The sequence below is a fragment of the Eschrichtius robustus genome, chromosome 9, assembly GCF_028021215.1.
Source record: "Eschrichtius robustus isolate mEscRob2 chromosome 9, mEscRob2.pri, whole genome shotgun sequence".
Lineage (NCBI taxonomy): Eukaryota > Metazoa > Chordata > Mammalia > Artiodactyla > Eschrichtiidae > Eschrichtius > Eschrichtius robustus.
The window spans coordinates 70,243,055-70,266,890 of NC_090832.1; the positions used below are offsets into that span (position 1 = coordinate 70,243,055).

Here is a 23,836-nt window from a genome sequence, read left to right on the forward strand (position 1 = left end):
TCCAAGGGGCCAGAATCCAGATTCCATGTAAAATTTCCAGATTTAAAAAAACCTCATGTGGGACTTCCCTGGTGGTCCAGTGGGTAAGACTCCGCGCTCCCAATGCAGGGGGCCCAGGTTGGATTCCTGGTCAGGGAACTAGATCCTGCAAGCATGCCACAGCTAAGAGTTCACATGCCCCCCACATGTCGCAACTAAGAAGTCCGCATGCTGCAACTAAAGATCCCGCACGCCACAACAAAGATCCTGCATGCCGCAACTAAGACCCAGTGCAGCCAAAATAAATTTTAAAAAATACATAATAAAAATAAATAAATATTTTTTTAAATAAAATTTAAAAAAATAAAAACATCATGTGGATCTTTGTTCTAACTGTTCCAAATTAGTGAGGTCTTATTACATATCAATTTAATCCATGTTACATTTAATAGCTAATGAGGCTGAAAATATTGATTATGGTTTAAATTTTTAATGTTTAACATTAAATATGATTTTAGAAATAAACTTCTATCCCAGGCACAATCATCTTATATCAATATATAAAAAGTTATCTAAATAAATTTCTATCCCATGCATAACAATCTTATATATATTAATATCTAATCATCTTATATTAATATCTAATAATTTTAGTCTTAATGCTGCCAAACTTTTTCTTCCAAGTCAAAGAGGAATGGACAGAGTTTTACTTTGCAATTTTAATAGAATGAAAAATGTATTACAGAAAACAATTTTTCATTTGTTGTAGCAGTTTGACAGTACACATGGGTGAGAACCCAAAAACATTCATACCACCAATGAACGTGCCAGCCCCACAAAATTAGCTAATTTTCATGGATGCAAAAATACTTTTAAATATATGCCATTGTTCACAATTTAGTGGTATCTACGTTAAAAGTGTGGTCTCTAACTAGGTTTCATCAATGGCTCTAGTTAAGTTCACCTTGACTTCATAGGTGGTCTTGGTATGGCCCCCGCGGAAACCAGCTATGTAAATCTGGGGCCGGGGCACTCGGCTGCTGCCTTCCCTCGTTGACTGTGTGCTAGCATCCTTTGAAGGGTACACCTGGGAACAATTTTCTCTTCTCATGTGACTAAGATCAGTCTGTACCGAGTGAGTAACTTTCTGACGCAAATTGGCCTAAGTAGAAAGAGAATACACAGGAATGAACATTTCTCTAAAGAACGAATAAAATACTCTAAGGTACCAGTTAGTATCAGCCTTTTTTTTTTTTCTCTCAATCCACAAAGAAATTAGTCCTGCAACATAGCATGTTTCTGCAAAACATTAAAACATTGGAAAATTCAGAACATAATAGAAAAGAAATACCCTTTGCTGAGAAGTAGGAAAATAGATTAAATAATGAAAATGGACCCAAAGAGAGAACAAACAGATTCAAACTTACAGTGAGCTCAATTCTTTGTTGATATAATAATATAATAATTCATTCATTATTATACTTTGAGAGTCATACAACTTGGATTTTTCCACCATTCTTGGCTTATTTTTTAAAAAAACAAAAATTTAAGATTTCCATTGTCTTACCTAAATGGGCTTCACCCAAAACTTTTAATATAAAAAGCTCTGATGTTTCCAGATAACACTTTACATTTTTCTACATTATGCTTACTCCTTTTATGGATCACAACTAAACATGAGGTTAAACAGACTGCTCAGGCTGGGAAGCAAGGAGGAGTTTATAAAAAAGAGAGTAAGAGTTTTATTGAAGTTGTGGTAAAGTCCAAGGGAAAAACTCAGAAGGGATTACAGCACGTGAGTTAAGAAGGAGAGACCTGGAATTAGAGGAAACATTTCAGCGTTTGAGACACTGCAGGTGATTGAGAACCAAAACTACTTCTCCCACACACAGCCTGTCGTCTACATTAACAGGACTTTGCTATTCCTTTGTCTTCACTAGCATAATTTTACTATTCCAAGAGACTCAAGCAAATAACTTGATTGTTCATTACAGAACATCCTGAAAGATGCATGACTCTTCAGTGGTAAGCATTAACACACAGAAGAAGCCCTAAGACTCTGCATCCCTTGCCTGAAGATTCACCTTGCTATTCCCATCAATCCTGGACTGCTTTTTCATAATCTTTACAACCCAGTCCAGGCCCCCAACACATCCCCTGACTGAGCCCAGGCATCAAAAGACCTGCCTTCAACCAAACTTCAAAGTCTCAATAAATCCTGACCGTGCTGTTCCCCCTCTGAGACACTGCAAAGCTCTGCTGAAGGGGTGGTTTCCCTTACAGCTCTAAGCCACATACTCAGCTTTGTCTTATCAACAGGTCATGTTGGTAATACACGGGGAGCTGGCATTCAACATGCTGCAATTCTAGGGGATAATTCCGTCTAAGGTGGGAAGAAGAATGAAGTCGAGGAATGAGAAGAGAGGGTCCAGTCAGTATGACGTTCAGCCCCACTGAACACCGCATTCTCTTAACATTTCCAGGCCAGACCTAATCTGCCACGACCTCTCTTATCCTGTCCAACCATCACTCCTCTCTTCTCCTTTGTCTATGTGTATCTCAAGACCAACTTAAAATGTCACCTAAGTCAATGGAGTAGAATTTTTATTTCACTTCTGTTATACAACTTACCAAGAGATACTAAAATATTTTTAGTGTATCAATGTCACTTGCTAGACTATTAGTTCCTGAAGAACAAGGTGGTAGGATATATATACGTTACCCAGTATACATCTGATGAGCTCAAGTGAGTCTAGTATTGATAGATAACAGAAAAGAATGCAGGGAACGGGAGCTTCATGAACTACAGAAGAGTAACTGTTAAGAATGCTAATGGAACAACGATCCGGAACAGGGGTCCCCAACCCCCGGGCCGAGGACCAGTACCGGTCCGCAGCGTGTTAGGAACCGGGCCGCACAGCAGGAGGCGAGTGGCAGGCGAGCGAGAGAAGCTTCATCTGCCGCTCCCCATTGCTCCCCATCGCCCCCATCGCCCCCATCGCTCCCATTACCGCCTGAGCCATCCCCCACCTCCCCCGTGGAAAAACTGTCTTCCACGAAACCGGTCCCTGGTGCCAAAAAAGTTGGGGACCGCTGATCTGGAAAATATTCCAGGAAGCTGAACCTTCCGCATCTTGAGAAATCAGGGGACTGAAAAGCTGCCACCAGAGAGGGCGGCAAGGGGAAATGATGTGGTTAGTGAAAAGAGAGACTGAATATACAAACGGACCTAGGTTGGACCTTATATGATAACAGAACTCTAACCCACAACCTCTGCAGCAACCAGTCTTGGAAGCCAAACCACAACCTCGGTAGCTGTAGCAATCATCTCAGAACAGCAGAACAGCCCTTTTTTTTTTTTTTTTTTTTTTCCTGCTGCCTCCCCTTCCATCTCTGGACCAACCAGAGAAAGCCAAATATGCTCACTAAGCCAATCACAAAAGATGCCCCCCCATCGCCCACTGCTAGTTAGCCCGCCTCCAGTTTCCCCTGTCAACATCCTCCAATCAGAGGAATACCTGAAGCCTTCCCCTTTTTCACTATAAAACTTTCTCACTCCTCTCCCCAACTTTGAGTCTCTGCCAAACACAAGTGATGGTGACTGGCTCCCTTGATATAGCAAGTTTCAAATAAATAGCCTCTGTTCTCATTTGAGTAGTCTTCCTTTATTTCCACACCTGATTTCCGTTAAAGAGCTGCATAAAATATACTGAGAAAAGGCTACAGTTATAAAAAGAGTTTGTTCCTTCACACTATAAATATTTGTTCTTTAAAATGACCAGATACTATCAAAAGGAAGAGTGGGGGGAATTCCACTGAGTCAGATAGGGATGAGAGTTTCAAAGAAGGCTTCAAGGGTAGGTACCTACTGTGATTAAGATGACTGCGAATCAGAAAGACAAGTGAGACGTCTGGAGAGAACAAGCTGACAATAAGAGGGGACTGTATCTGTGCTATAACAGCAGTAGCATTCTGCTCCTCAAACAAAAGTCCAAAAAAGAGAAGGGTATGCTTTAAATGATCAGAGGAAGCTGCAGGGCTTTAAATACTAGCACCTCATAGGTTAGCACAATTAATTAAAACTACTATATACATCGGTAGAGAGAGTAGAGATTGAGAAAAGGAGATAGAGATAGCAACTATCATTGTTCCAGTTACTGGCTGATATAATTTGAGAGCAGTTTCATGCTTCTGTATTTCTATATATGCTTAAAACTAGAAGATAGGGACTTCCCTGGTGGCGCAGTGGTTAAGAATCCGCCTGCCAATGCAGGGGACACGGGTTCGATCCCTGGTCCGGGAGGATTCCCACATGCCTCGGAGCAACTAAGCCCCGTGCGCCACAACTACTGAGTCCGCGTGCCTAGAACCCGTGCTCCGCAACAGGAGAAGCCACCACAATGAGAAGCCCTCGAACCGTAACAAAGAGTAGCCCCCGCTCGCTGCAACTAGAGAAAAGCCCACGCGCAGTAACAAAGACCCAGCGCAGCCAAAAATAAATAAATAAATAAACTAATTTTTTAAAAAAACCTAGAAGATAATCTTACAATGTAAACCTGGAAAATTATAAATTATACTAATTATTTTTATTTTAGCAAAAACAACTGTGTACAACTCACTATTTTATATAAATAATTTAGCTTACCAACTCTATGAGTAACAACATATTAAAATTCCCCAACCTATAAATAATTTTAGAAAATATTGTTACAAACCAATTTTATAGCTTTTCTTCTTAATTCCCATTCATTCCACTCATATGATCTCACAATTGTTGGTGGCAATAAATGTGTATCCGTCTGTGTGCTACTTTCACACTTTGCAATTGGTTTTATATAATGTTTGTCAACCTCTTTCATCTAAAGAAGTGGAGTTTTGTGATTAATATTTGTAAAAAGTAAACATTATTTACAGATAACTAAAATATTTAGCTAAAACTGACAAAACATTAGGAAAACAAGAACATGAAACATACTTGTAAATACCAGCAAAATAAAAAAAAGTTCATAATTAGCAAGCCAAATGTAATTATTTTCCCAGGCATTATGGATTTGTGCCTGATTTTTTGAACTTAATGTAGGAGGTGTATTTTGGAAGGAGAAAACCTAACATCACTCATCCCAAGTCAAATGTCCCTCTCCAATTTTCACAGTGGGGACCATAAGTGAATACCTTATTGGAAATGGATAGAAGTTTAGAATAGCTACTAAATATTAGGTATACATCACATTTGTTTAAGGTATCAGAACATCTTTAGAATATATCTTAAACTCAAGCTCTGCATACATAGCAGATTATTATCTATTTTAGTGGAACCTATTCATCTTTCTGCCAAAGCACCCAGAAGCTCACTATTAAAATATTAAGTATTCAGTGATTCCAGGCTAAACAAGTTATGATTATGCTGGAAATGAAGTTGCTGGAGCGGGTGGCAGAGGTCTAAGAAACTCAAGTCTTAGTAAAGGGGAAGGGGAAGAGATGAACTTCTTTCCCCAAATCAAGAAACAGATGATTACTGAACGCCTACCATTTAGCATCAGATATAATTTTTGCCTTCAAAATGATCTTATGATATACTTAGGTAGGTAAAGAGATGCTGAAAAGATAACTTACAATATTATGCAAGTAACTGGCAAGAAAAAATAATGAATACAGCATTGAAATACGAAGAAAGAATACTCACTTCCATAGGTATTAAAGGTCAGTGAAGGATTCAATACACAGGATTCAATACACAGAAAGGGAAAAACAAGACCAGATATGTAGAGGAAAACTGTTCTTTAATAGAAAAGTATCTACGTACAGCACACCTTCCTGGTGATCCGATTCTAGCCTTTCACTGTCTTTGTGCTTTTCTTAAAAGGGCAGCTGGAGCATCACATCAACAGACTGGCAGCTGTTGTCAGAACAAGAGTGCCAACAGCTGCCCCCTTCTGACCACGTTGTCCTTGGCTGGTTGTCAGTCTTCCTGCCCAAGTGTTCAGACCATCCTCTGTTCCTCACCGTCACCAGCCCCATCGTCCTCTTACCAGTCACTGCTGGGATCCCTGCCAACCTGGTCAGTCGTACCCACACCCACCTGCTTCACTGTCAAAATGTTGATAAATATAACAAACACAAACCATTCATAAACCATGTATTGCAGGGTTTTAGTTTAGTGAGTTTAAAAGAGGTAAATTCAACAAGAGAGGATGACAGAAAGAGCAATTAAAATGTGAACAGTACAAATGCGAGACAAAGAGGAAGACAACAAGGATACACAGCGGTAGAATGTGAGCCCCGTGCGGGCAGGGATTGCCACCTGCTTTGTTCACTGTGCCCAGAATCATGCCTGGTGCACAGCAAGCAGCTCAGTAAGTGTCTGCTGAATGAATTAAGGAATCGGCACACACACACACGGAAACACACCTTCAGATCCATTTTGTGGCCTTTCAGACTACTGCAATTTAAACCTGTTAAATTATTTTACAATTCTGAGCCTAAGTTACCACCTATGTTATCTGTGCTAAGCTCCTTCCATTTTAGATAAGGAAATACTGTAGTTCCAACGATTTATCTAAATGTAGTCTTGCTCTTTCAGATTTTTCCAGTCTAATTCATCAGTTTGACTCCTTATCCTGTTTTCATTTATGCTTTGTGGATTTCCGTAGTTTCCATCTTCGGATGTGAACCCCTTTCAGATAACCTGTAAAGGCCCTCATTCTGCCCCTATCTCTTGCCTGGACTTGGGGGACCATTCTACAACAAAATGTAATTTTTTTTATTAACTACACTTTTAAATGTCATGAATTCGTAAAATGCCAACCCTGCTTACCTGAGAATATGGAATAAGAGTTTCAAACTGTTGATGAAGTTCCAGTAGCTGAATCAATTCTGCATTTTTTTTGGCTTTTTCTCTAACTTTATCAATGTAATTTTCAGGATTTTCTGCAAATGAATATGCGGCATCTCTGGTATTGAAAGTGTAATACTTTTCTTTATATTTCAAAATTCCAATTGCTGGATTTCCTGAAAATTAAGAAAAGGAATTGAATTCGATATGAAATACTGAGACTTCCCTGGTGGCGCAGTGGATAAGACTCTGCACTCCCAATGCAGGGGGCCTGGGTTTGGTCCCTGATTGGGGAACTAGCTCCCACATGCATGCCACAACTAAGAGTTTGCATGCCACAACTAAGCAGCCCTGGAGCCGCAACTAAGGAGCCCTCCTGCCGCAACTAAGAACCGGTGCAACCAAATAAATAAATAAATATATTTTTTAAAAAAGATATGAAATACTGATTCTTTGTTTATAATACATTCATAGAACCATTCCCTATACTCTATTTTTAACATATCACTTATGTCTTTATTAGCTAAAATGTTACAACTAGCAATTTTAAGTTATACATTTTGTTAAATTATATTTTATGTAAAATTCAAATGAAATTTATTTTATACATTTTTTATTTTATTTTTTGGCCACACCATGAAGCATGCAGGATCTTAGTTCCCCGACCAGGGATCAAACCTGTGCCCCCTGCGTCGGAAGCATGGAATCTTAACCACTGGACCACCAGGAAGTCCCATATTTTTAAATTTTAAATTATGATTTTATCTAAAAATATTTCACTATCCAGATATAAGTTGTTTAAAAATCTTTTATGAGAAGCCACTTAATCATCTAGGTTTTTCAAATCTCCTTAAACTAAACTAACTACTAGAAGCACTGTTTTTAAAATAATTCTGTAAGAACTACAAAAATGAAACATCTGTTCCAAAATGTACATTTGCATGTTAGAAAGTATCTCCCACTATGAAAAGATACTACATAAAATATGGGTTAGAAGTATCCACAGTTTGTGGGAATTATATAGGAAACATAACACTGTCTTATTTATTTATTCTTTCACTTATTCAACAAATATTTACTGACCCTGTTCTTGGCACTGAGGATACAGAGAAAAGAAATCAATCAATATACCATAGCCCAGAGAGTGATCAGTGCTACAGAAAACAAGTAAGCAAAGCAGGTTAAACACATAGTAAAAGGAAGAAGGGCGAGATTGATATTTTAAGTTGGGTGATCAGAGAAGGCTGAATAAGATGAGGGAGCAAGGTATGTAGCTGTGGGGGAATAGAGCTGTCCAAGCAGAGGGAATAGCAAGTGCAAAAGATTCGAGGTGAAAATGAGCTCGGAATGTTCGAGAATAGCAAGAAGGCCAGTGAGGCTAGAGCAGTGCACAAGGGAACGAGAGGTGGGCAGTAAAGTCAGTGATATCATCTGAAAAGGACCCTGCCTGGTAAGCCCCAGCGTTACCCGGGGACTCAAGCCCTGTGGTCTGCAGTCCCGAGGAAGGAGGGACTCCCAGGGGATTCCTCCGAGGCAGTGCAGGCGGCTGGTGCCCAGGAAATATTGTAGCACGTAGAAGTAAAGTCTCCAGACTAGCTGATTCTGAGAGGATTCTAAACCCAAAGCCCCTCAAGCCCTTCTACTTTTTTTCTCTTTCTCCCCCTTTCTTAGAATCATAGTTGGTAGGAGCTGGAAGGGACCAAACACACCTCCTAGTTGGTCCTTCTCCTTTTCCTGACGTGGAAGCTGAGGTCCACAAGAGACAAGAGATTTGCTGAAAGTTACTCTGTTTACTAATGGGACAACGGGGACTAGACCCAGGCTCTCCCGGGACTTCCCTGGTGGTCCAGCAGTTCAGACTCTGCGCTCCCAATGCAGGGCGCCCGGGTTCATCCCTGGCCAGGGAACTAGATCCTGCATGTGTGCTGCAACTAAGAGTTCACATGCGCAACTAAGAAGCCCACATGCCACAACTAAAAAAAAAAAAAAATAAAGATTCCACATGCCGCAAAGAAGATCCCGCATGCCGCAACTAAGACCCGGCACAGCCAAAAATAAACAATAAAAAAATATTAAAAAAGAAAAAGAAACCAGGCTCTCCCAATCTTAGCCCATAGCTTTTCCAACCACATCATGCTACCTCTGTGTCACCCCACATCCATGTTTCTGTGTTTGTGTCTCTCATGACTCCCTTCCCTTCTTATTTGTGGAGGGAGAGAGAGAGAGAGAGAGAGAGAGAGAGATTTGGGGGAGGGCAGCGAAGGGAAGGAAAAAAAAGACAAGGGGAGAAAGAAATCATCTCCAGTCTATTGCTTTTTACTTCTTCATGGCTCTTGATTGTTTTCTCCTCAGTGTCAGTGATCCTCACAGGACCTCAGAATACTATTCTCTCAGTTCTCCCAAGGTAAACCTTTTATTACTCCCATAATGAAAAAATCTCTACCATAAAAAAAAAATGAGTCAATGTGTATGTTCTCTAGCCTGTATACACACAATCCCAATAATTCTTTGTAATAACTCTATTGCCAATTCACATGGCACTTTTTGGATAATAATTTATTTCATCTCAATTTCTGATTTACTCTTTAGAGAAGTTCTAGTAATATATACATCATAGAGAAATTTTACTTGATAAAATATTGGTCACGTCCTTATACAGAAATCCTGACCTATGTTAATGGGATATAACCATAAAGTGACAAAGAATATTGTTTCATAAACATATCAGTCAAACTAGTGTTGCGCTTTCAAGTAATCACTTTGCAAGATGATCTATTTTAGGAATGCCACATGACACTTCTGAAATCCTTCATTGACATAAGAGTCATCCCCCTTTTATGATAGTGTAGCATCCATATTTCATTATATACACATTCCATCACTTATCGCTTGTATTATAATTTCTTGTTTATGTCAGTCTATCAGGTTATGCTGCGAGCACTTCAAAGATAAATACTGCATTTAGGTCATCTTTGTAGCTCCTTTCCTAGTTCACCATTAGAGTCCATAAAATTTTACAAAGTGAGTGAGTGAGTGACAATGAGGGCACATCATTTAAAGAAAAAATTGGAGAAGGGAGAACAGTATTATTTCCAATGACGTACCTGGAAGAAGAAGACCATCTGTTGTAGCAAATGTGTAAGCACAAAATCCCCGATACTGAATCAACAATTTGTCAAAATTGGCTGTTGTTTCTGGGAAAAGCCATTCTAGTTTTCTGAAATCCGCCAGATCTACTCTCTCTTCTAAAATGAAAGAGGAGCACAAGAAAAACGGTATTCAGTGGGAAGAGTAAACCACCCAGGAAATGAGCAGAAGGCACTTGGCTGCTATCTGACTAAAACAGAGATAAATTAACTTCGTTCAAGACAGTGTGGCTCTTAATAATATGCGAGGTGGCAAAATACTTTGAATATGATGCTCATATACTAGGACTGTCAGTCCTTTAAACAACTGAGAATGTTCTGAGCAGAAAGAGGCAAGGAAACATCTCTTAGTAACTTAGTGATTTTGGTAACAGAGGCTATACTTTTCTGTTATTCACACTTCTAAAAAGTCTTCCTAGTTTTGCCAATTTTTTTTAAGCAAATAAAAACGCGAATTTATAAAACACTGATCCCCGAGGTTCTTACTTTTGCAGTGCTACCTACACTCCTGTTTCTGGCTCTGTATCCAAACAGCAGACACTACTAGTGACCCCGTGGCTACAGCTGAAAGTAAATGCATACTTTGGAGGAAACAGACCTTCTTCACTCTTTTTTCCTGATATGCCTGAAAGCCTCAAACGGTGATGAGATGTGGTGAGTGTAAATTAAATTCTTTCAAAAGAGCACTGGGTCTCCCAATTCCCTGGAGCAGTAACTTGATAAACTGTGTTCTAGTGAATAAAAACGTTTGACTTATAGTAGGAAATGGCACGTCTTGCCAATATAGTTGAGTTTAATATCTACTGCTGAAGTGACTTTAATTTTTCAGTTTCATTTAGCATTTGCACAGATATGCTGTTTTAACAAAATGAAAAGAGTAGGAAAAACTAACTGGAAGGATGTTTTTGAGTCTCTCTGATTTCATTTTCAGATTTTATGTATTCTAATAATTTAAGAATGCAAATTACCGCTACTTTTTTTTTTTCACGTCTTTATTGGAGTATAATTGCTTTACTATGTTGTGTTTGTTTCTGCTGTATAACAAATTGAATCAGCTATATGTATACATATATCCCCATAGCCTCTCCCTCTTGAGGCTCCCTCGCACCCTCCCTATCCCACCCCTCTAGGTGGTCACAAAGCACCGAGCTGATCTCCCTGTGCTATGCAGCTGCTTCCCACTAGCTATCTATTTTACACTTGGTAGCGTATATATGTCAGTGCTACTCTCTCACTTCATCCCAGCTTCCCCCTCCCCCCCGCCCCCATGTCCTCAAGTCCGTTCTCTACGTCTGCGTCTTTATTCCTGCCCTGCCACTAGGTTTTTATTTTTCGCTTTTACAAAAACAGAATGTGAAAAGGAAATTTGGAGAGTCCATGATCTGATTTCACTTTCTGGAAAAACTTTCTTTTTAGGCAACAATCCAAATCCCAGACTCTATTTTGACATTTCTCATGAATTTTGAGTTGTCTTTAAGAAGACAGCAGGGACTAAACAAGTAAAAGGAAGTTTATTGATAAAGACAGCCTTTCTATAAGAATCAATGCATCTCTTAAAGGGCCTCAAATAAGCTCAATTTTATAGGGATAACATTTATTGATTTATAAATTTCAACCTGAATCTGGGTAGATATATGGCAAATAGCATTCCAAAGAAATGGAGCTTTATTTGCAACAAATATAGCAAGGATTAATACCCTTTTCTACTACAAACCGATAATAAAATCACTAAGACTACAATAGAAACCTATAAGCACAGGAAATCACTGTTAACCAAAACACTAACAATAACACTAGGAATGGTTATTGCTGGATAGCAAACTCTTCAGTTTATATATTTTCTGTTTTCCATATTTTCTATAATGAACATTAGCAGTCTTACAATCAAGAAAGATATTCAAAACTTTATCAGAAAGATACAGCTGAAAATTTTAAAACAAAAGAGTGACTTTATTCTAGAGGTAATTTTAGGAGGAAGAGGAAATAATGGATGATTTCTGTTACCAATGTGCTCTTTCATTCTACAGACATCAGTTTTCACAGTCACTCCATCAAGAAGAGCTTGCGTCACTTTCTCAGGAAAGAACAGTTCATGAGTCCCCAGAAATGGCTCAAGATGAGCAGTTAAATTACTGAGGATGCTAATCAAAACAGTTTCATCCTGAAAGCTAGTCCACAGATTGGAAAGGGCAATGAAGGTGGGCTGAGGAAGAGACAAAAATGTTCAAAATGTCACTGTTTAATAAAATTACAAATCACTCTACTCTTAAAAATAAGTACAAATTTTTGTTTGTAAAGAGATTAATTCTCCCGTAAGACAAGTAAAAGTAAAAGTCTCATGAAATTAGACAATAGAATCTCAGTAGAAATTGGACTCATAAAATTATGAGAAAATAAACTTGTATTTCAAAGCATTTTATTCTGCTATGATTGCCAGTAAGTTAGTTTACTCAAAAAAGCCAAATACACATGATCACCTAAGAAACATTCATGGACGCTTCACCTCAAAAGGTCTAGGGGAAAATAGCTTCTTTTTTTTAAAAAAAGCTAAATATGACTCATTATAATTAGATTTATCTGGCTTAGTTACAATTCAAAAGAACTCGGAAAGTCTAGGGATACATCTTGGGCCATTTCTTGTGAGCTTATGAGGTAAAGATTTTGTGTCAGTGACATAAAGTATTTTTTATTCCTATTAAAGGTCACTGACTTATACAACAAACAAAAAATTAATCAGGCCCTACTTATAAGTGAAACAACTTAGCCTTTTGTTTCCAGGTTTTTAAAGTCAAATGTTGGGAATGATTACAGAAAATGATCAGAGACTCAAAATGCTCTATAAAATACTGCATGTACATCTTGTACTTCTTTGGGGCTCCCAGATTTGCCCATAGGGTGGTATAGATAATCAGAAAGTCAGAATAAGTGCAGGCCTGGTAAACAAAGTGATTTCATCTGTCTTTTCAGAAAGGTCACAAGTTACATCACCTCTGTGCTGAAGGCAATTTCTTAACCAGCTACTGTAAAAACGTTTTCAACACTGCACTATGGATTATTTTTGCTGCCCCAGACAATACTGATATTATGGTTATTAGAATATGTATCTGCACTTTGTTGAGTAGCAATGGCCTACCAAGGGAATCCTCTCATCCAACTTGTAACATCCTGGTTATATGATTATTACTACAAAATAACCAAACACAACAGGATCACCTCATATAAAGCTAATATTATTACTTTTAGTAATTAAATAAAATTAAAATTACTTCTGATCCAACGTTATAGGACTTAAAGAGTACATTCCCCTTTAAACAAGGTCAAAGTGGACGACAAATGCTTACAAAGACTTGTGATGTTGGGACAGCCGTCTTTGATTTTACAGTAAATTTTAATTGTTCCAGTTGGGCTCCTAACTGCTTTATCATCATTTCCACTTCTTGAGCACAAGTAATTATATCCGACTGTGAAGACAACGTAATTGGCATTCATGTTTTTATAATTTTACTACAAACATTATGTATGTTTTAAGCCCTACCTGCTCCCCACAGCTCCTGAAAGTAAGCCCAGCGAGAGCAAGGATTCTGCTCTCCATGGTATCCCCAACACCAAGAACAGAACTGGCACGTGGATGGTGTTCCAGGAACATGTGTTGAGTGGATGAATCTTTTGAAATACAACGGCTATAATTTTTCTCAGACGCATACAGGTATTCTTTGATATTCAGTATAATTGCATTCCCGAGCAGTGGATCCTCTGACATAGTTTTCTATAACTGTTCTTTTCCCATTCCTCAAAGGTAAAATTCATGAGGTATTCCGTTGAGAGCTACTTTGATACCCAGATTTTTAAGAATGGCATTCAAGAATGCAGAAAATGTTACAAATCATAGCACTGAAAGAAAAACAATATATTTCTCATACAACCATAGCAATCTGAAAATAAGGTGTTAAATGCTGACTCTGAAACAATTACTAACATTTATTCTTATTATGTGCTAAGCACCATATTGAATACTTACAAGCAAAAAAAGAGGTAAGTACAAATAAGAAAACCAAGGTACAGAAAGGTAAGTAAATTGCCCAAGGATACACAGCGAATGAGGGGTAGAATCATGGTTCTACACCAGATCGTCTCAGCCCAGGGCTCTTATCCTAAGATGTGACCAGAAATGGCAGTGGTATGGGGTTATTAGCACAGTGTTAAAGAGTAACAATTACGTGAAGAGAAAAAAACTGCATTTGAATTCTCAGATATCTGTAGCCTAACTATATGTTTTACTAGACTATTTTTAAATGACAAAAAATTATTACTTCATAAGACATATCAAATACCATCCCTGTATTTCAACTAATGATTTTTTTTTATTCACAATGTAATGTGCATCCTGTTTCAATTTTACCCATACTACTCTTTAAGCATCTCCCCTCCTCTTGCCTCATTCTCCCATTATTTATTTATAATAAAATTTATAATAATAATTTACATATTGTTTATCCTATCTAATAAGTCGCTTCTCTAACCCTCAGAGTTTTTTCCCCTTGATTGCTAGTTTTCTTTTAGGAATCAAATAGGAAAATGCAGTCCTTAAAGTCTTTAGATTTGTACACAAACAACAAGAAACAGAAATAATTCACGTATGTTCTCCAAAGTAAAAGTTACATTCAATACATAACACTTCTTTAAAAACTATAAGTAAAGATACTCCAGACCTACTCCCCCAAGCTATGCTTGCAGGCTCCATTCACAGATTAGGCACACAGAACTTCTTGATTTTTCCTGATAGTGTCCTAGAACAATCACTCTGTTTACATTTTACCAAAAAAGAACTTGTTCACAACCATGTAGAATTTTTAGTTGCAAAGTGAGTCCTCATAAATAAAGGGAAAGATATTCCCTGCTCAGGGATCAGAAAAATTAATATTGTTAATATGACCATACTACCCAAAGCAATCTACAGATTCAATGCAACCCGTATCAAAATTCCAGTGGCATTTTTCAAAGAAATATAACAAACAATCCTAAAATTTGTACAAAACCACAAAAGACCTCGAATAGCCAAAGCGTCTTGAGAAAGAAGAACAAAGCTGAAGGCATCATGCTTACTAATTTCAAATTATACTACAAAATCACAGTAATCGAAACAATATGGTAGTGGCATCAAAACAGACACATAGATCCATGAAACAGAACACAGAGCCCAGAAATAAACCCATACATATGTAGTCAATTAATTTACCACAAAGGAGCCAAGAATACACAATGGGGAAAGGATAGTCTCTTCAATAAATGGTGTTGGAAAAACTGGACAGCCACATGCAAAGAATGACACTGCACCGCTATTTTATGCCACACACAAAAATCAATTCAAAGTGGATTAAGGACTTGAACGTCCTGAAACCATAAAACTCCTAGAAGAAAGCATAGACAGTAAGGTCTTGCCCTCAGTCTTGGTGACAGTTTTTTTTTTTTTTTTTTACTTGACACCAGAAACAAAGGCTACAAAAGCAAAAATCAACAAATAGAACTATATCAAACTAGAAAGCTTCTGCACAGCAAAGGAAACCATCAACAAAATGAAAAGGCAACCAATGGAGTGGGAGAAAATATTCGCAAATCATGTATCTGATAAGGAATTAACATCTAAAATATATAAAGAACACAACTCAATAGCAAAAACAAACAAAAAAAACAATACAATTTAAAAACAGGCAGACGGGGGCTTCCCTGGTGGCGCAGTGGTTGAGAATCTGCCTGCCAATGCAGGGGACACGGGTTCGAGCCCCGGTCTGGGAAGATCCCACATGCCACGGAGCAACTGGGCCCGTGAGCCACAATTACTGAGCCTGCGCATCTGGAGCCTGTGCTCCGCAACAAGAGAGGCCGCGATAGTGAAAGGCCTGCGCACCGCGATGAAGAGTGGCCCCCGCTTGCCACAACTAGAGAAAGCCCTCGCACAGAAACGAAGACCCAACACAGCCAAAAATAAATAAATTAATAAATTAAAAAAAATAAAAATAAAAAAATAAAAATAAAAATAAAAACAGGCAGACGATCTGAATGGACATTTTTCCAAAGAAGACATACAGAAGGCCAACAGGTACATAAAAAATTGCTCAACATCTCTAATCATCAGGAAAATGAAAATCAAAACCACAATGAGATATCACTTCGCATCTGATAGAATGGCTACTATCAAAATGACAAGAAATAACAGGCATTGGCAAAGATGTGGGGATAAAAAGGGAACACACGTGCACTGTTGGTGGGAATGTAACCTGGTGCAGCCGCTATGGAAAAAGTAGGGAGGTTCCTCAAAAAATTAAAAATAGAACCACCACATCACCCAACAATTCCATTTCTGGGAATTTGTCTGAAGGAAACAAAAACACTAACTCAAGAAGATATATGTGCCCCCATGTTCATTGCAGCATTATCTACAAGGAGTCCTGCCATTTGCAGCAACAAAAATGAAATTTGAGGGAATTTTATTAAGTGAAGTAAGTCAGACAAAGACAAATATCATACGATCTCACTTATATGTGGAATCTTTTTTTAAAGATTTATTTATTTATTTATTTTTGGCTGCATCAGGTCGTAGTTGCGGCATGTGAGGTCTTCACTGAGGCACACAGGATCTTTTGTTGTGGCGTGCAGGCTTCTCTCTTCTCTCTAATTGTGTCGTGCGGTTTTTCTCTTCTCTAGTTGTGGCAGGCAGGCTGGGCGGGTGGGCTCTGTAGTTGTGGTGTGCGGGCTCCAGGGCACGTGGGCTCTCTAGTCAAGGCGTGCAGGCTCAGCAGTTGTGGCACGGGGGTTTCAGTTGCTCCACGGCATGTGGGATCTTAGTTCCCTGACCAGGGATCGAACCTGTGTCCCCTGCATTGCAAGGCGGATTCTTTACCACTGGACCACCAGGGAAGTCCCTGGAATCTTTTTTTTAAATTGAAGTACAGTTGATTTACAATCTTGTGTTAGCTTCTGATGTATAGCAAAGTGATTCAGTCATACATATAAAAGTTTTTCAGGTTCTTTTCCATTATAGGTTATTACAAAGTATTGAATATAATTCCCTGTGCTATATACAATAGGACCTCACTGCTATATGTGGAAACTTTAAAAACAAAAAACAAAAAACTGAGCTCATAGATACAGAGGACAGATTGGTAGTTGCCATAGGTAGGGGAGGGGGAGGGGAGTGGGCAAAATGGGTGAAGGGGGTCGAAAGGTACAAACTTCCACTTATAAGATACATAAGTCGTGGGGATGTAATGTACAGCATGGTGACTATCACTAGTTAACAATACTGTATTGTACAATTGAAAGTTGGTAAGAGAGTAGATCTTAACAGTTCTCATCACAAGGGAAAAAAATGTAATGATATGTGGCGAAGAATTTAACTAGATTTATTGTGGTCATCATTTTGTAATATATACATATATGGAATCATTATGTTATACATCTGAAACTAATATAATCTTACATGTCAATTGTATCTCAATAAAAAAGCTAGTTTCACTTAGCACTATCCTTAATGATGCAGTAAAATGTATTAATTTGATTGAATTTTGACGTTTAAGTGCACAGCTTTTTTCTTTTTTCTTTTTTTTAATTTATTTTATTTTATTTATTTTTGGCTGTGTTGGGTCTTCGTTGCTTTGCGCGGGCTTCCTCTAGTTGCAGCGAGCGGGGGCTACTCTTCATTGTGGTGTGCGGGCTTCCCATTGTGGTGGCTTCTCTTGTTGCGGAGCACGGGCTCTAGGCACGTGAGCTTCAGTAGTTGTGGCACACAGGCTCAGTAAGTTGTGGCTCTCGGGCTCTAGAGTGCAGGCTCAGTAGTTGTGGCGCACGGGCTTAGTTGCTCTGCAGCATGTGGGATCTTCCCGGACCAGAGCTCGAACCCGTGTCCCCTGCATTGGCAGGCGGATTATTAACCACTGCGCCCCCAGGGAAGCCCAAGTGCACAGCTTTTTAATAATCAGTGTGATCAAACAGAAAGTATATATAAAACACTTCTATTGCATATTAAAACACATAGTTCTCTTACATGACTGGATTGCAAGCTGAACTAGCCTTTTTTCCCCTCCAGTAGAACAGCATTTTTACTTGAAAGAACAACTGGCAGACAAACTATGGTTTCTGAGCCTTCGCTGTCGGAAGATATTTTCTTGAGAGTGAATGAAATGGTCTGTCACTTCAGGAAAACGATAGTTTTTGTTACCAATGATAAAATTCACATTTTGGAAAACCTGTATCTGCCACCACGAACTTGACAGCATCCTAACACAAAGATATTTCTAATGAGATTGTTGGAGGAAAAAAATAAGAATAAAGTCGTTTCAACTTTCTTATCATAATGTAGTCCAAAAAATGCTTGGAGAAAGCATGTGAACCTAGCATTCTTCTTCCTCTCCCCCACTTTTTAATTTATAAGTTTCTCATACTTTCTTCCATGGACATTTTTCAACAAGTCTAAAACAAGCATAAATTCCACCTAACTGATATCTTACTTGCATTATCAGAAAAATCAAGAAGTCCTGTATAATCTATGCTACGAATGGGCCCTGCAGACATAGCTTGGGGGGAGGAAGTGTACAAAAGTCTTGACTTACATATTTTAAGAAATATTGTGTGTCATGCAACATTTACTTGCACAATAACAATAAGTGGCTTTCTCTCTATGGTGACTGCCTTGCTCTTCAAAAGCCCACAGAGGATGGAATTCTGTTCTCTCAGCTAAGACAGTCAACAAGACTGCAATCACTCCTTCCTTTGCTCTTCCAGAGTATTTGATTTGTTCACTGCAGCAGATAAAGTCCTGATCAAAAAACAATACCTCACTATCTTACCCAAGCTATAATTGGAATTTTCAAATGTCTACGTAAACTGAATGTAGCACTGGCAAAATAAAAATTTTGCATCAAAATCAATACTTCAAAAAAGCATATTAATATCTGTTCAAATAATGTGACTTTAAAAAAGAGTATTCATAGATTTCATACCCAGGAAAAGGTTTCAGCTAAACATAAACTGACGTATTTTATAACCTAGTGATAATACTGATTAAACTGAATCCATTCTGTAACAATTAACCTTAACTGTAACTAAGGTAGATTGATGGGGGAGGTTGGATAGCTAAAAACTATCATATCCATGTCAGCCATAAAAAAGAATGAAATTTTGCCATCTGCAACAGCATGGATGGACTTAGAAGGTATCATGCTTAGTGAAATAAGTCAGAGAAAGACAAATACTGTATGTTACCACTTATATGCGGAATCTACAAAATAAAACAAACTAGTGAATAGTAAAAAAAGAAGCAGACTCACAGATATAGAGAACAAACTAGTGGTTACCATTGGAAAGAAGGGAGGGGGGAAGGGCACGATAGGGGTAGGGGATTAAGAGGTACAAACTACTATGTATAAAATAAATAAACTACAAGGATATATTGTACAGCACAGGGAACATAGACAATATTCTATAATAACTATAAATGAAGTATAATCTCTAAAAATTTGAATGACTACGTCATACACCTGAAACTAATACAACATTGTAAATCAAGTATATCTCAATAAAAATAAAAACAACAACAACAAAAAGAAACACTGATTAAGCAGCAAAAAAGTCAGAAGGCTAAGAAAACTCATCCTGACCCTGACTGAAAAGAGTATGAGACAGTCATAAAGAGTGTTAAGATCAGAATGTGAACTTTCTAATAACACGAGCAACAGAGGGCTTGGAAATGAGATACTGTCTAGAAAAGTAAGAGGTCTTCAGCTTGTGCCCCTACTGAGATGAAATTAGAGCTGTTCTGCTAATGCCCCGACGATGATGATGGTAATAAACACTGCCATCATCATCATCATCATCATCATCATCATCATCCGTTTACTGAGCTCTCACTGTCTGCAAGCACTGTTCTACCTTATTTACCTAGTGGAGACTATCAATAACCCCTTTTTACAAACGTGGGAACTAAGGCACAGAGAAGTCAAGCAACTTCGTCAAGGACACAGATTTCATAAGTGGCAAAGTCGGGATTAGAACCCATGCAGTCTGGCTGCAGGACCCGCACTTATCACTTCTACACTCTATTAACCGTCCCTCTAGCTCTGAGAGTAAGAACTCCAATGAGAATATAAGACTGTCAGTTAGTTGGCTGAATATGTTTCATGAGTGAAAGCTGTGAGAAGATACTATATAATGAACAATGTCCTCTACAACATCCTTACAGTATGTGTGACAGTTTCCCAAAGTTCTTTCTTATAATATCCCTTCTGGACATAAATGACAAAAGTAAATGTGAGATTCTGCTCCTGTGGACCTGTATGCACTCACGATAAACCGACCGTGAAATCCTCTTAGTATCTTACTAGTTACATAAGGCTGCTAGCCACAAGTCAGTGTTAGGGGAACATGTACCCTAAAGAATGATTTGGTTTCAAATAGTTGATTTAGAGTCCTCCCTTCTGAAGGCAATTAGATAGCAGGTCAGCTGTGAGGACCACTCCTAGTTTGTTGCAATGAAGTCATGTCTTCTGGATGTGATCTTTCTATTCTCTGTAGCAGAGGTAAGGAGAGAAGACAGATTGAGTGCAGCCGAAAGTGGCAGTGAGTCATTAAGATACAAGTGAAAATGAAGAGGGGGCAGAGTACAGCTTGTTCTATCCCTCAGGACATTAGTATTCACCTGTACAAAAGACAGTTCCACTGATCCTGCGGTCTTAATGGTTTTTGGAAAATAGAGGCTGTGTGAAGGTAAACAGTGACCAGGGGGATGGATGTGCTAATTAATTCAGTGGGAGAATCCTTTCACAATATGTATGTATATCCGATCATCACACTGTACACTTTAAATATCCTACAACTTTGTCAATTATACCTCAATACAGCTAGGGGAAAAAAACAGAAACAAAACAGTAACTGGTGGAAACATAGCTTGCTGCCATGACATAGTTAACAAACTGTGTTCCCTGGAATCTTAGGGTGGCTTGGGGATGCTCCTTGGTGAAAAGGTCCTCCAATCCTTTCATCTAGATACTTGCTTTATATTTTTAGGATTTTGAGTAAGTTTCCATCTGAAAGGGCTCTGCTGCTTTAAAAAAAAGTTTAAAATCACTACTTCATATTTTTCAGCTCTCTGGGGATAGTGTTTGGCTTGTTCATTAGATCTAAAAACATCAGAAATAAAAATCTTTTCTACCAATTTTTACAATTAGAACAAATAATTACATAAAAGTTCTTTGAGTGCCAACAACCTGCCAAACTATATGTTAGACACTTGCTCTGAATGAAAGCAAACAATGCAGCATTGCTTATATATATATATACACATACCTGCTTAACTAGGGCAACCATGCAACAATCATATTACCGAGGAACAAAGAGAATCAACTACCAACAATCCATTCCTGCCAACACATCTTCATTAAAATCAACATCCAACTTTCCCACTTCTATTTTAGTTCTTGATCCTACAGATGCAATATATACTGAGCAGTTACTAAGGTCGCCTTCTTTATCAACGACCTGGTTCCATCTTTTGATTTCACCCCATAATATATAAAGAGGTGGTAATAAACAACAAGGTCCTACTGTATAGCACAGGGAACTATATTCAATATCCTATGATAAACCATAATAGAAAAGAATACAAAAAAAGAATGTGTGTGTGTGTGTGTGTGTGTATATATATATCTCAATCACTTTGCTGTACAGCAGAAATTAACACAATATTGTAAATCAACTCTACTTTAAAAAAAATCCGTCTAACCAGTGGGTTTTTTTAAATTAAACTACATATTTAATTCAAAGCAAAGAATATATATACAAAGAGGCTGCATTCTGTGGGAAAGACCAGCTCTATGACATTAACTCACCAAAATGATCTGAAGGAAGATCTCATATTGTCGCACGTTATATAGTGCTTCTTTTAACATATAGGGCTGAAGTTCTCGACTCAAGAGTGGGTTCTTTGCTACTTTCTCGAGGATGGCTGTGTAGCGGTATGCCTGGTCCTGGACCACCTCAAGTTGGGAATCAACATGCTGAGTGGTGGCTGGGATTGCTTCCCGTAGAATAGCTGGCACTGGTTTGAGAGGTATAATAAGAGAGACATGAGGCAATCTAAAAAAGATTCAGAAGAAAAAGCCTAGAAAGTGGTCATATTTAAACATTAGGTTGAGTTAGTTTTTTTCCTTAACCAAATTAACAATAAGGAGGCATGGCTCCTACACCAGGATGGAAAGAGTCCAAAAAGAAAAGCCTATTCAAAAAAAAAAAAAGACATTGCCAGAATAATAACCAAAAGTTAAAGCAGATCAGCTTTTGCTACTAAAATATAGAAGATCCTAAAGAATAGACAGGCGTTGGTGTTATGTGCTGTATTAACCACGTGCCTCTAGAAAAGCCACTGTATCTCTCCTTCTGTGTATCTTCTTTACTACCAGTAAAAAAGAAAATAAAAGCGTACCACTTAAGAAACTCACTGGGATACTGAAAAATAACAGAATTGTCTAGCAAGACAGGAAACTTTATGAAGAATGGGAATTGACTTTTTAGAAGAGTTTTTAAATTGCAAAAGAAATTACCTTATTGTACTAGATCAGTGATCTGGTAAAAAGACACTAACACCTTCTCAGTGGGCCTACGTGTGTACCAAATGCATAAGGAAGTTATTTCTACTGGTAGGTCTGAGCAAATATTTCAATGAGTACTTTCAAACTTACAGATAATGAATGCATTAAGTATATAACAGCATAGTAGAGGCTCCTGAATTTACAGATTTGCAAGTATCTCCTCTTGGACCATTTCATTCCATTAACCACATCAACAATGGTTTGCTTCTCAGGGTGATTTTTATTTTTTAAATCACTGAATTTTATTCCCTTTTGGTTATTTGACTTGGAGTAAAGAACACAGAGCTCCACTGAACTGGGGAGGCTGGCCTCCAGAAGGCCCTCTCAGTCCTTTCACTGATTCATGCTCCCATACTAGCTTCATGGTACATGAAATTTAAGGTCTTGCCCCAGTAAAATGAAAAATTACTATACATTATGAACAGTAGCTGTACTTAAGGTATGGTCAAAACTGCAAACCTTAAATCTAAGAACGCCAGTGGTGTACTGTGAATTATTTTCCTCTGTTCCCATTAAATTTTAAACTTACCTAACCTATAGTATTAACTTAATAATATACCTACAGTCATCAATGCCTTCTCCTCCCTTTCCACAGTCTCGGTTAAATAAACGAATTCCAGTAACAATCATGGTGAGTTCTTTCAGCTGGCGTTCTTTGTCCTTCTTAGAAAGAGTTAGAAATGTCCCAAGCTCAGCCTGAGGAAAAACACTCTGTAGGGCAGCTAAAACAGACCACAAAAAGGACAACAAAATGGTAAGTAAAGATATCAGAATGTAAAAAACAAGTTCCTTTCAGCAGAAAGTTAAGGGGCTTGTCTTTATAGAGTTACTTAGATGATTCTTTAAATGTCTGATACCTGATTCCAGAATACATAGCAAAATTTAGCATTTATCAAGAAAGCTGAGCTACTGAAAATAATGCCATTGCTTCACGTCTATTTTCATAATTAAGCATCCATCAGTAATTTTTTGGCAATGGGCATTAAAACAAGCTTTCTAATTAGGGCTCTGAGTAGAAAAAAAATGATGCTTTAAAATAATTATGGAAGAAAGCCATGGGAAGATTAGAGATATTGCCTATTCCTTATCTTAAAGTACGAAAGTGGGCAAGTATTTCCTGTTTTCTAAAACAGTGCCATTTCCCATCATCCATCCTAGATGACAGACTCAACTCCTCTCATCAGTATGAAATCTCCTCTCCCAGCAGTCCCCGTTCCCCAATCAGCCTGGTTAATCATACT

General features: G+C 38.1%; 1 protein-coding gene across 7 annotated transcripts in view; it reads right to left on the reverse strand.

The window, feature by feature from the left end:
- Window positions 1–751: 751 nt before the first annotated feature.
- CFAP206 (cilia and flagella associated protein 206) overlaps window positions 752–23,836 on the reverse strand; it is a 32,404-nt gene continuing 9,319 nt past the window's right edge. For 6 of the 7 annotated variants that reach the window (XM_068550945.1, XM_068550938.1, XM_068550940.1 and 3 more), the window contains 8 exons: window positions 23,159–23,317; window positions 21,837–22,045; window positions 13,299–13,418; window positions 11,962–12,160; window positions 9,916–10,056; window positions 6,794–6,987; window positions 4,695–4,838; window positions 752–1,141 (listed from right to left, as the gene is read on the reverse strand). In XM_068550945.1, the coding sequence (XP_068407046.1) occupies window positions 911–1,141; window positions 4,695–4,838; window positions 6,794–6,987; window positions 9,916–10,056; window positions 11,962–12,160; window positions 13,299–13,418; window positions 21,837–22,045; window positions 23,159–23,317 (1,397 nt within the window). In that variant the 3' untranslated portion in view covers window positions 752–910. The remainder of the gene's footprint in view (window positions 1,142–4,694; window positions 4,839–6,793; window positions 6,988–9,915; window positions 10,057–11,961; window positions 12,161–13,298; window positions 13,419–21,836; window positions 22,046–23,158; window positions 23,318–23,836) is intronic. The other variant, XM_068550944.1, reaches the window with a different exon arrangement.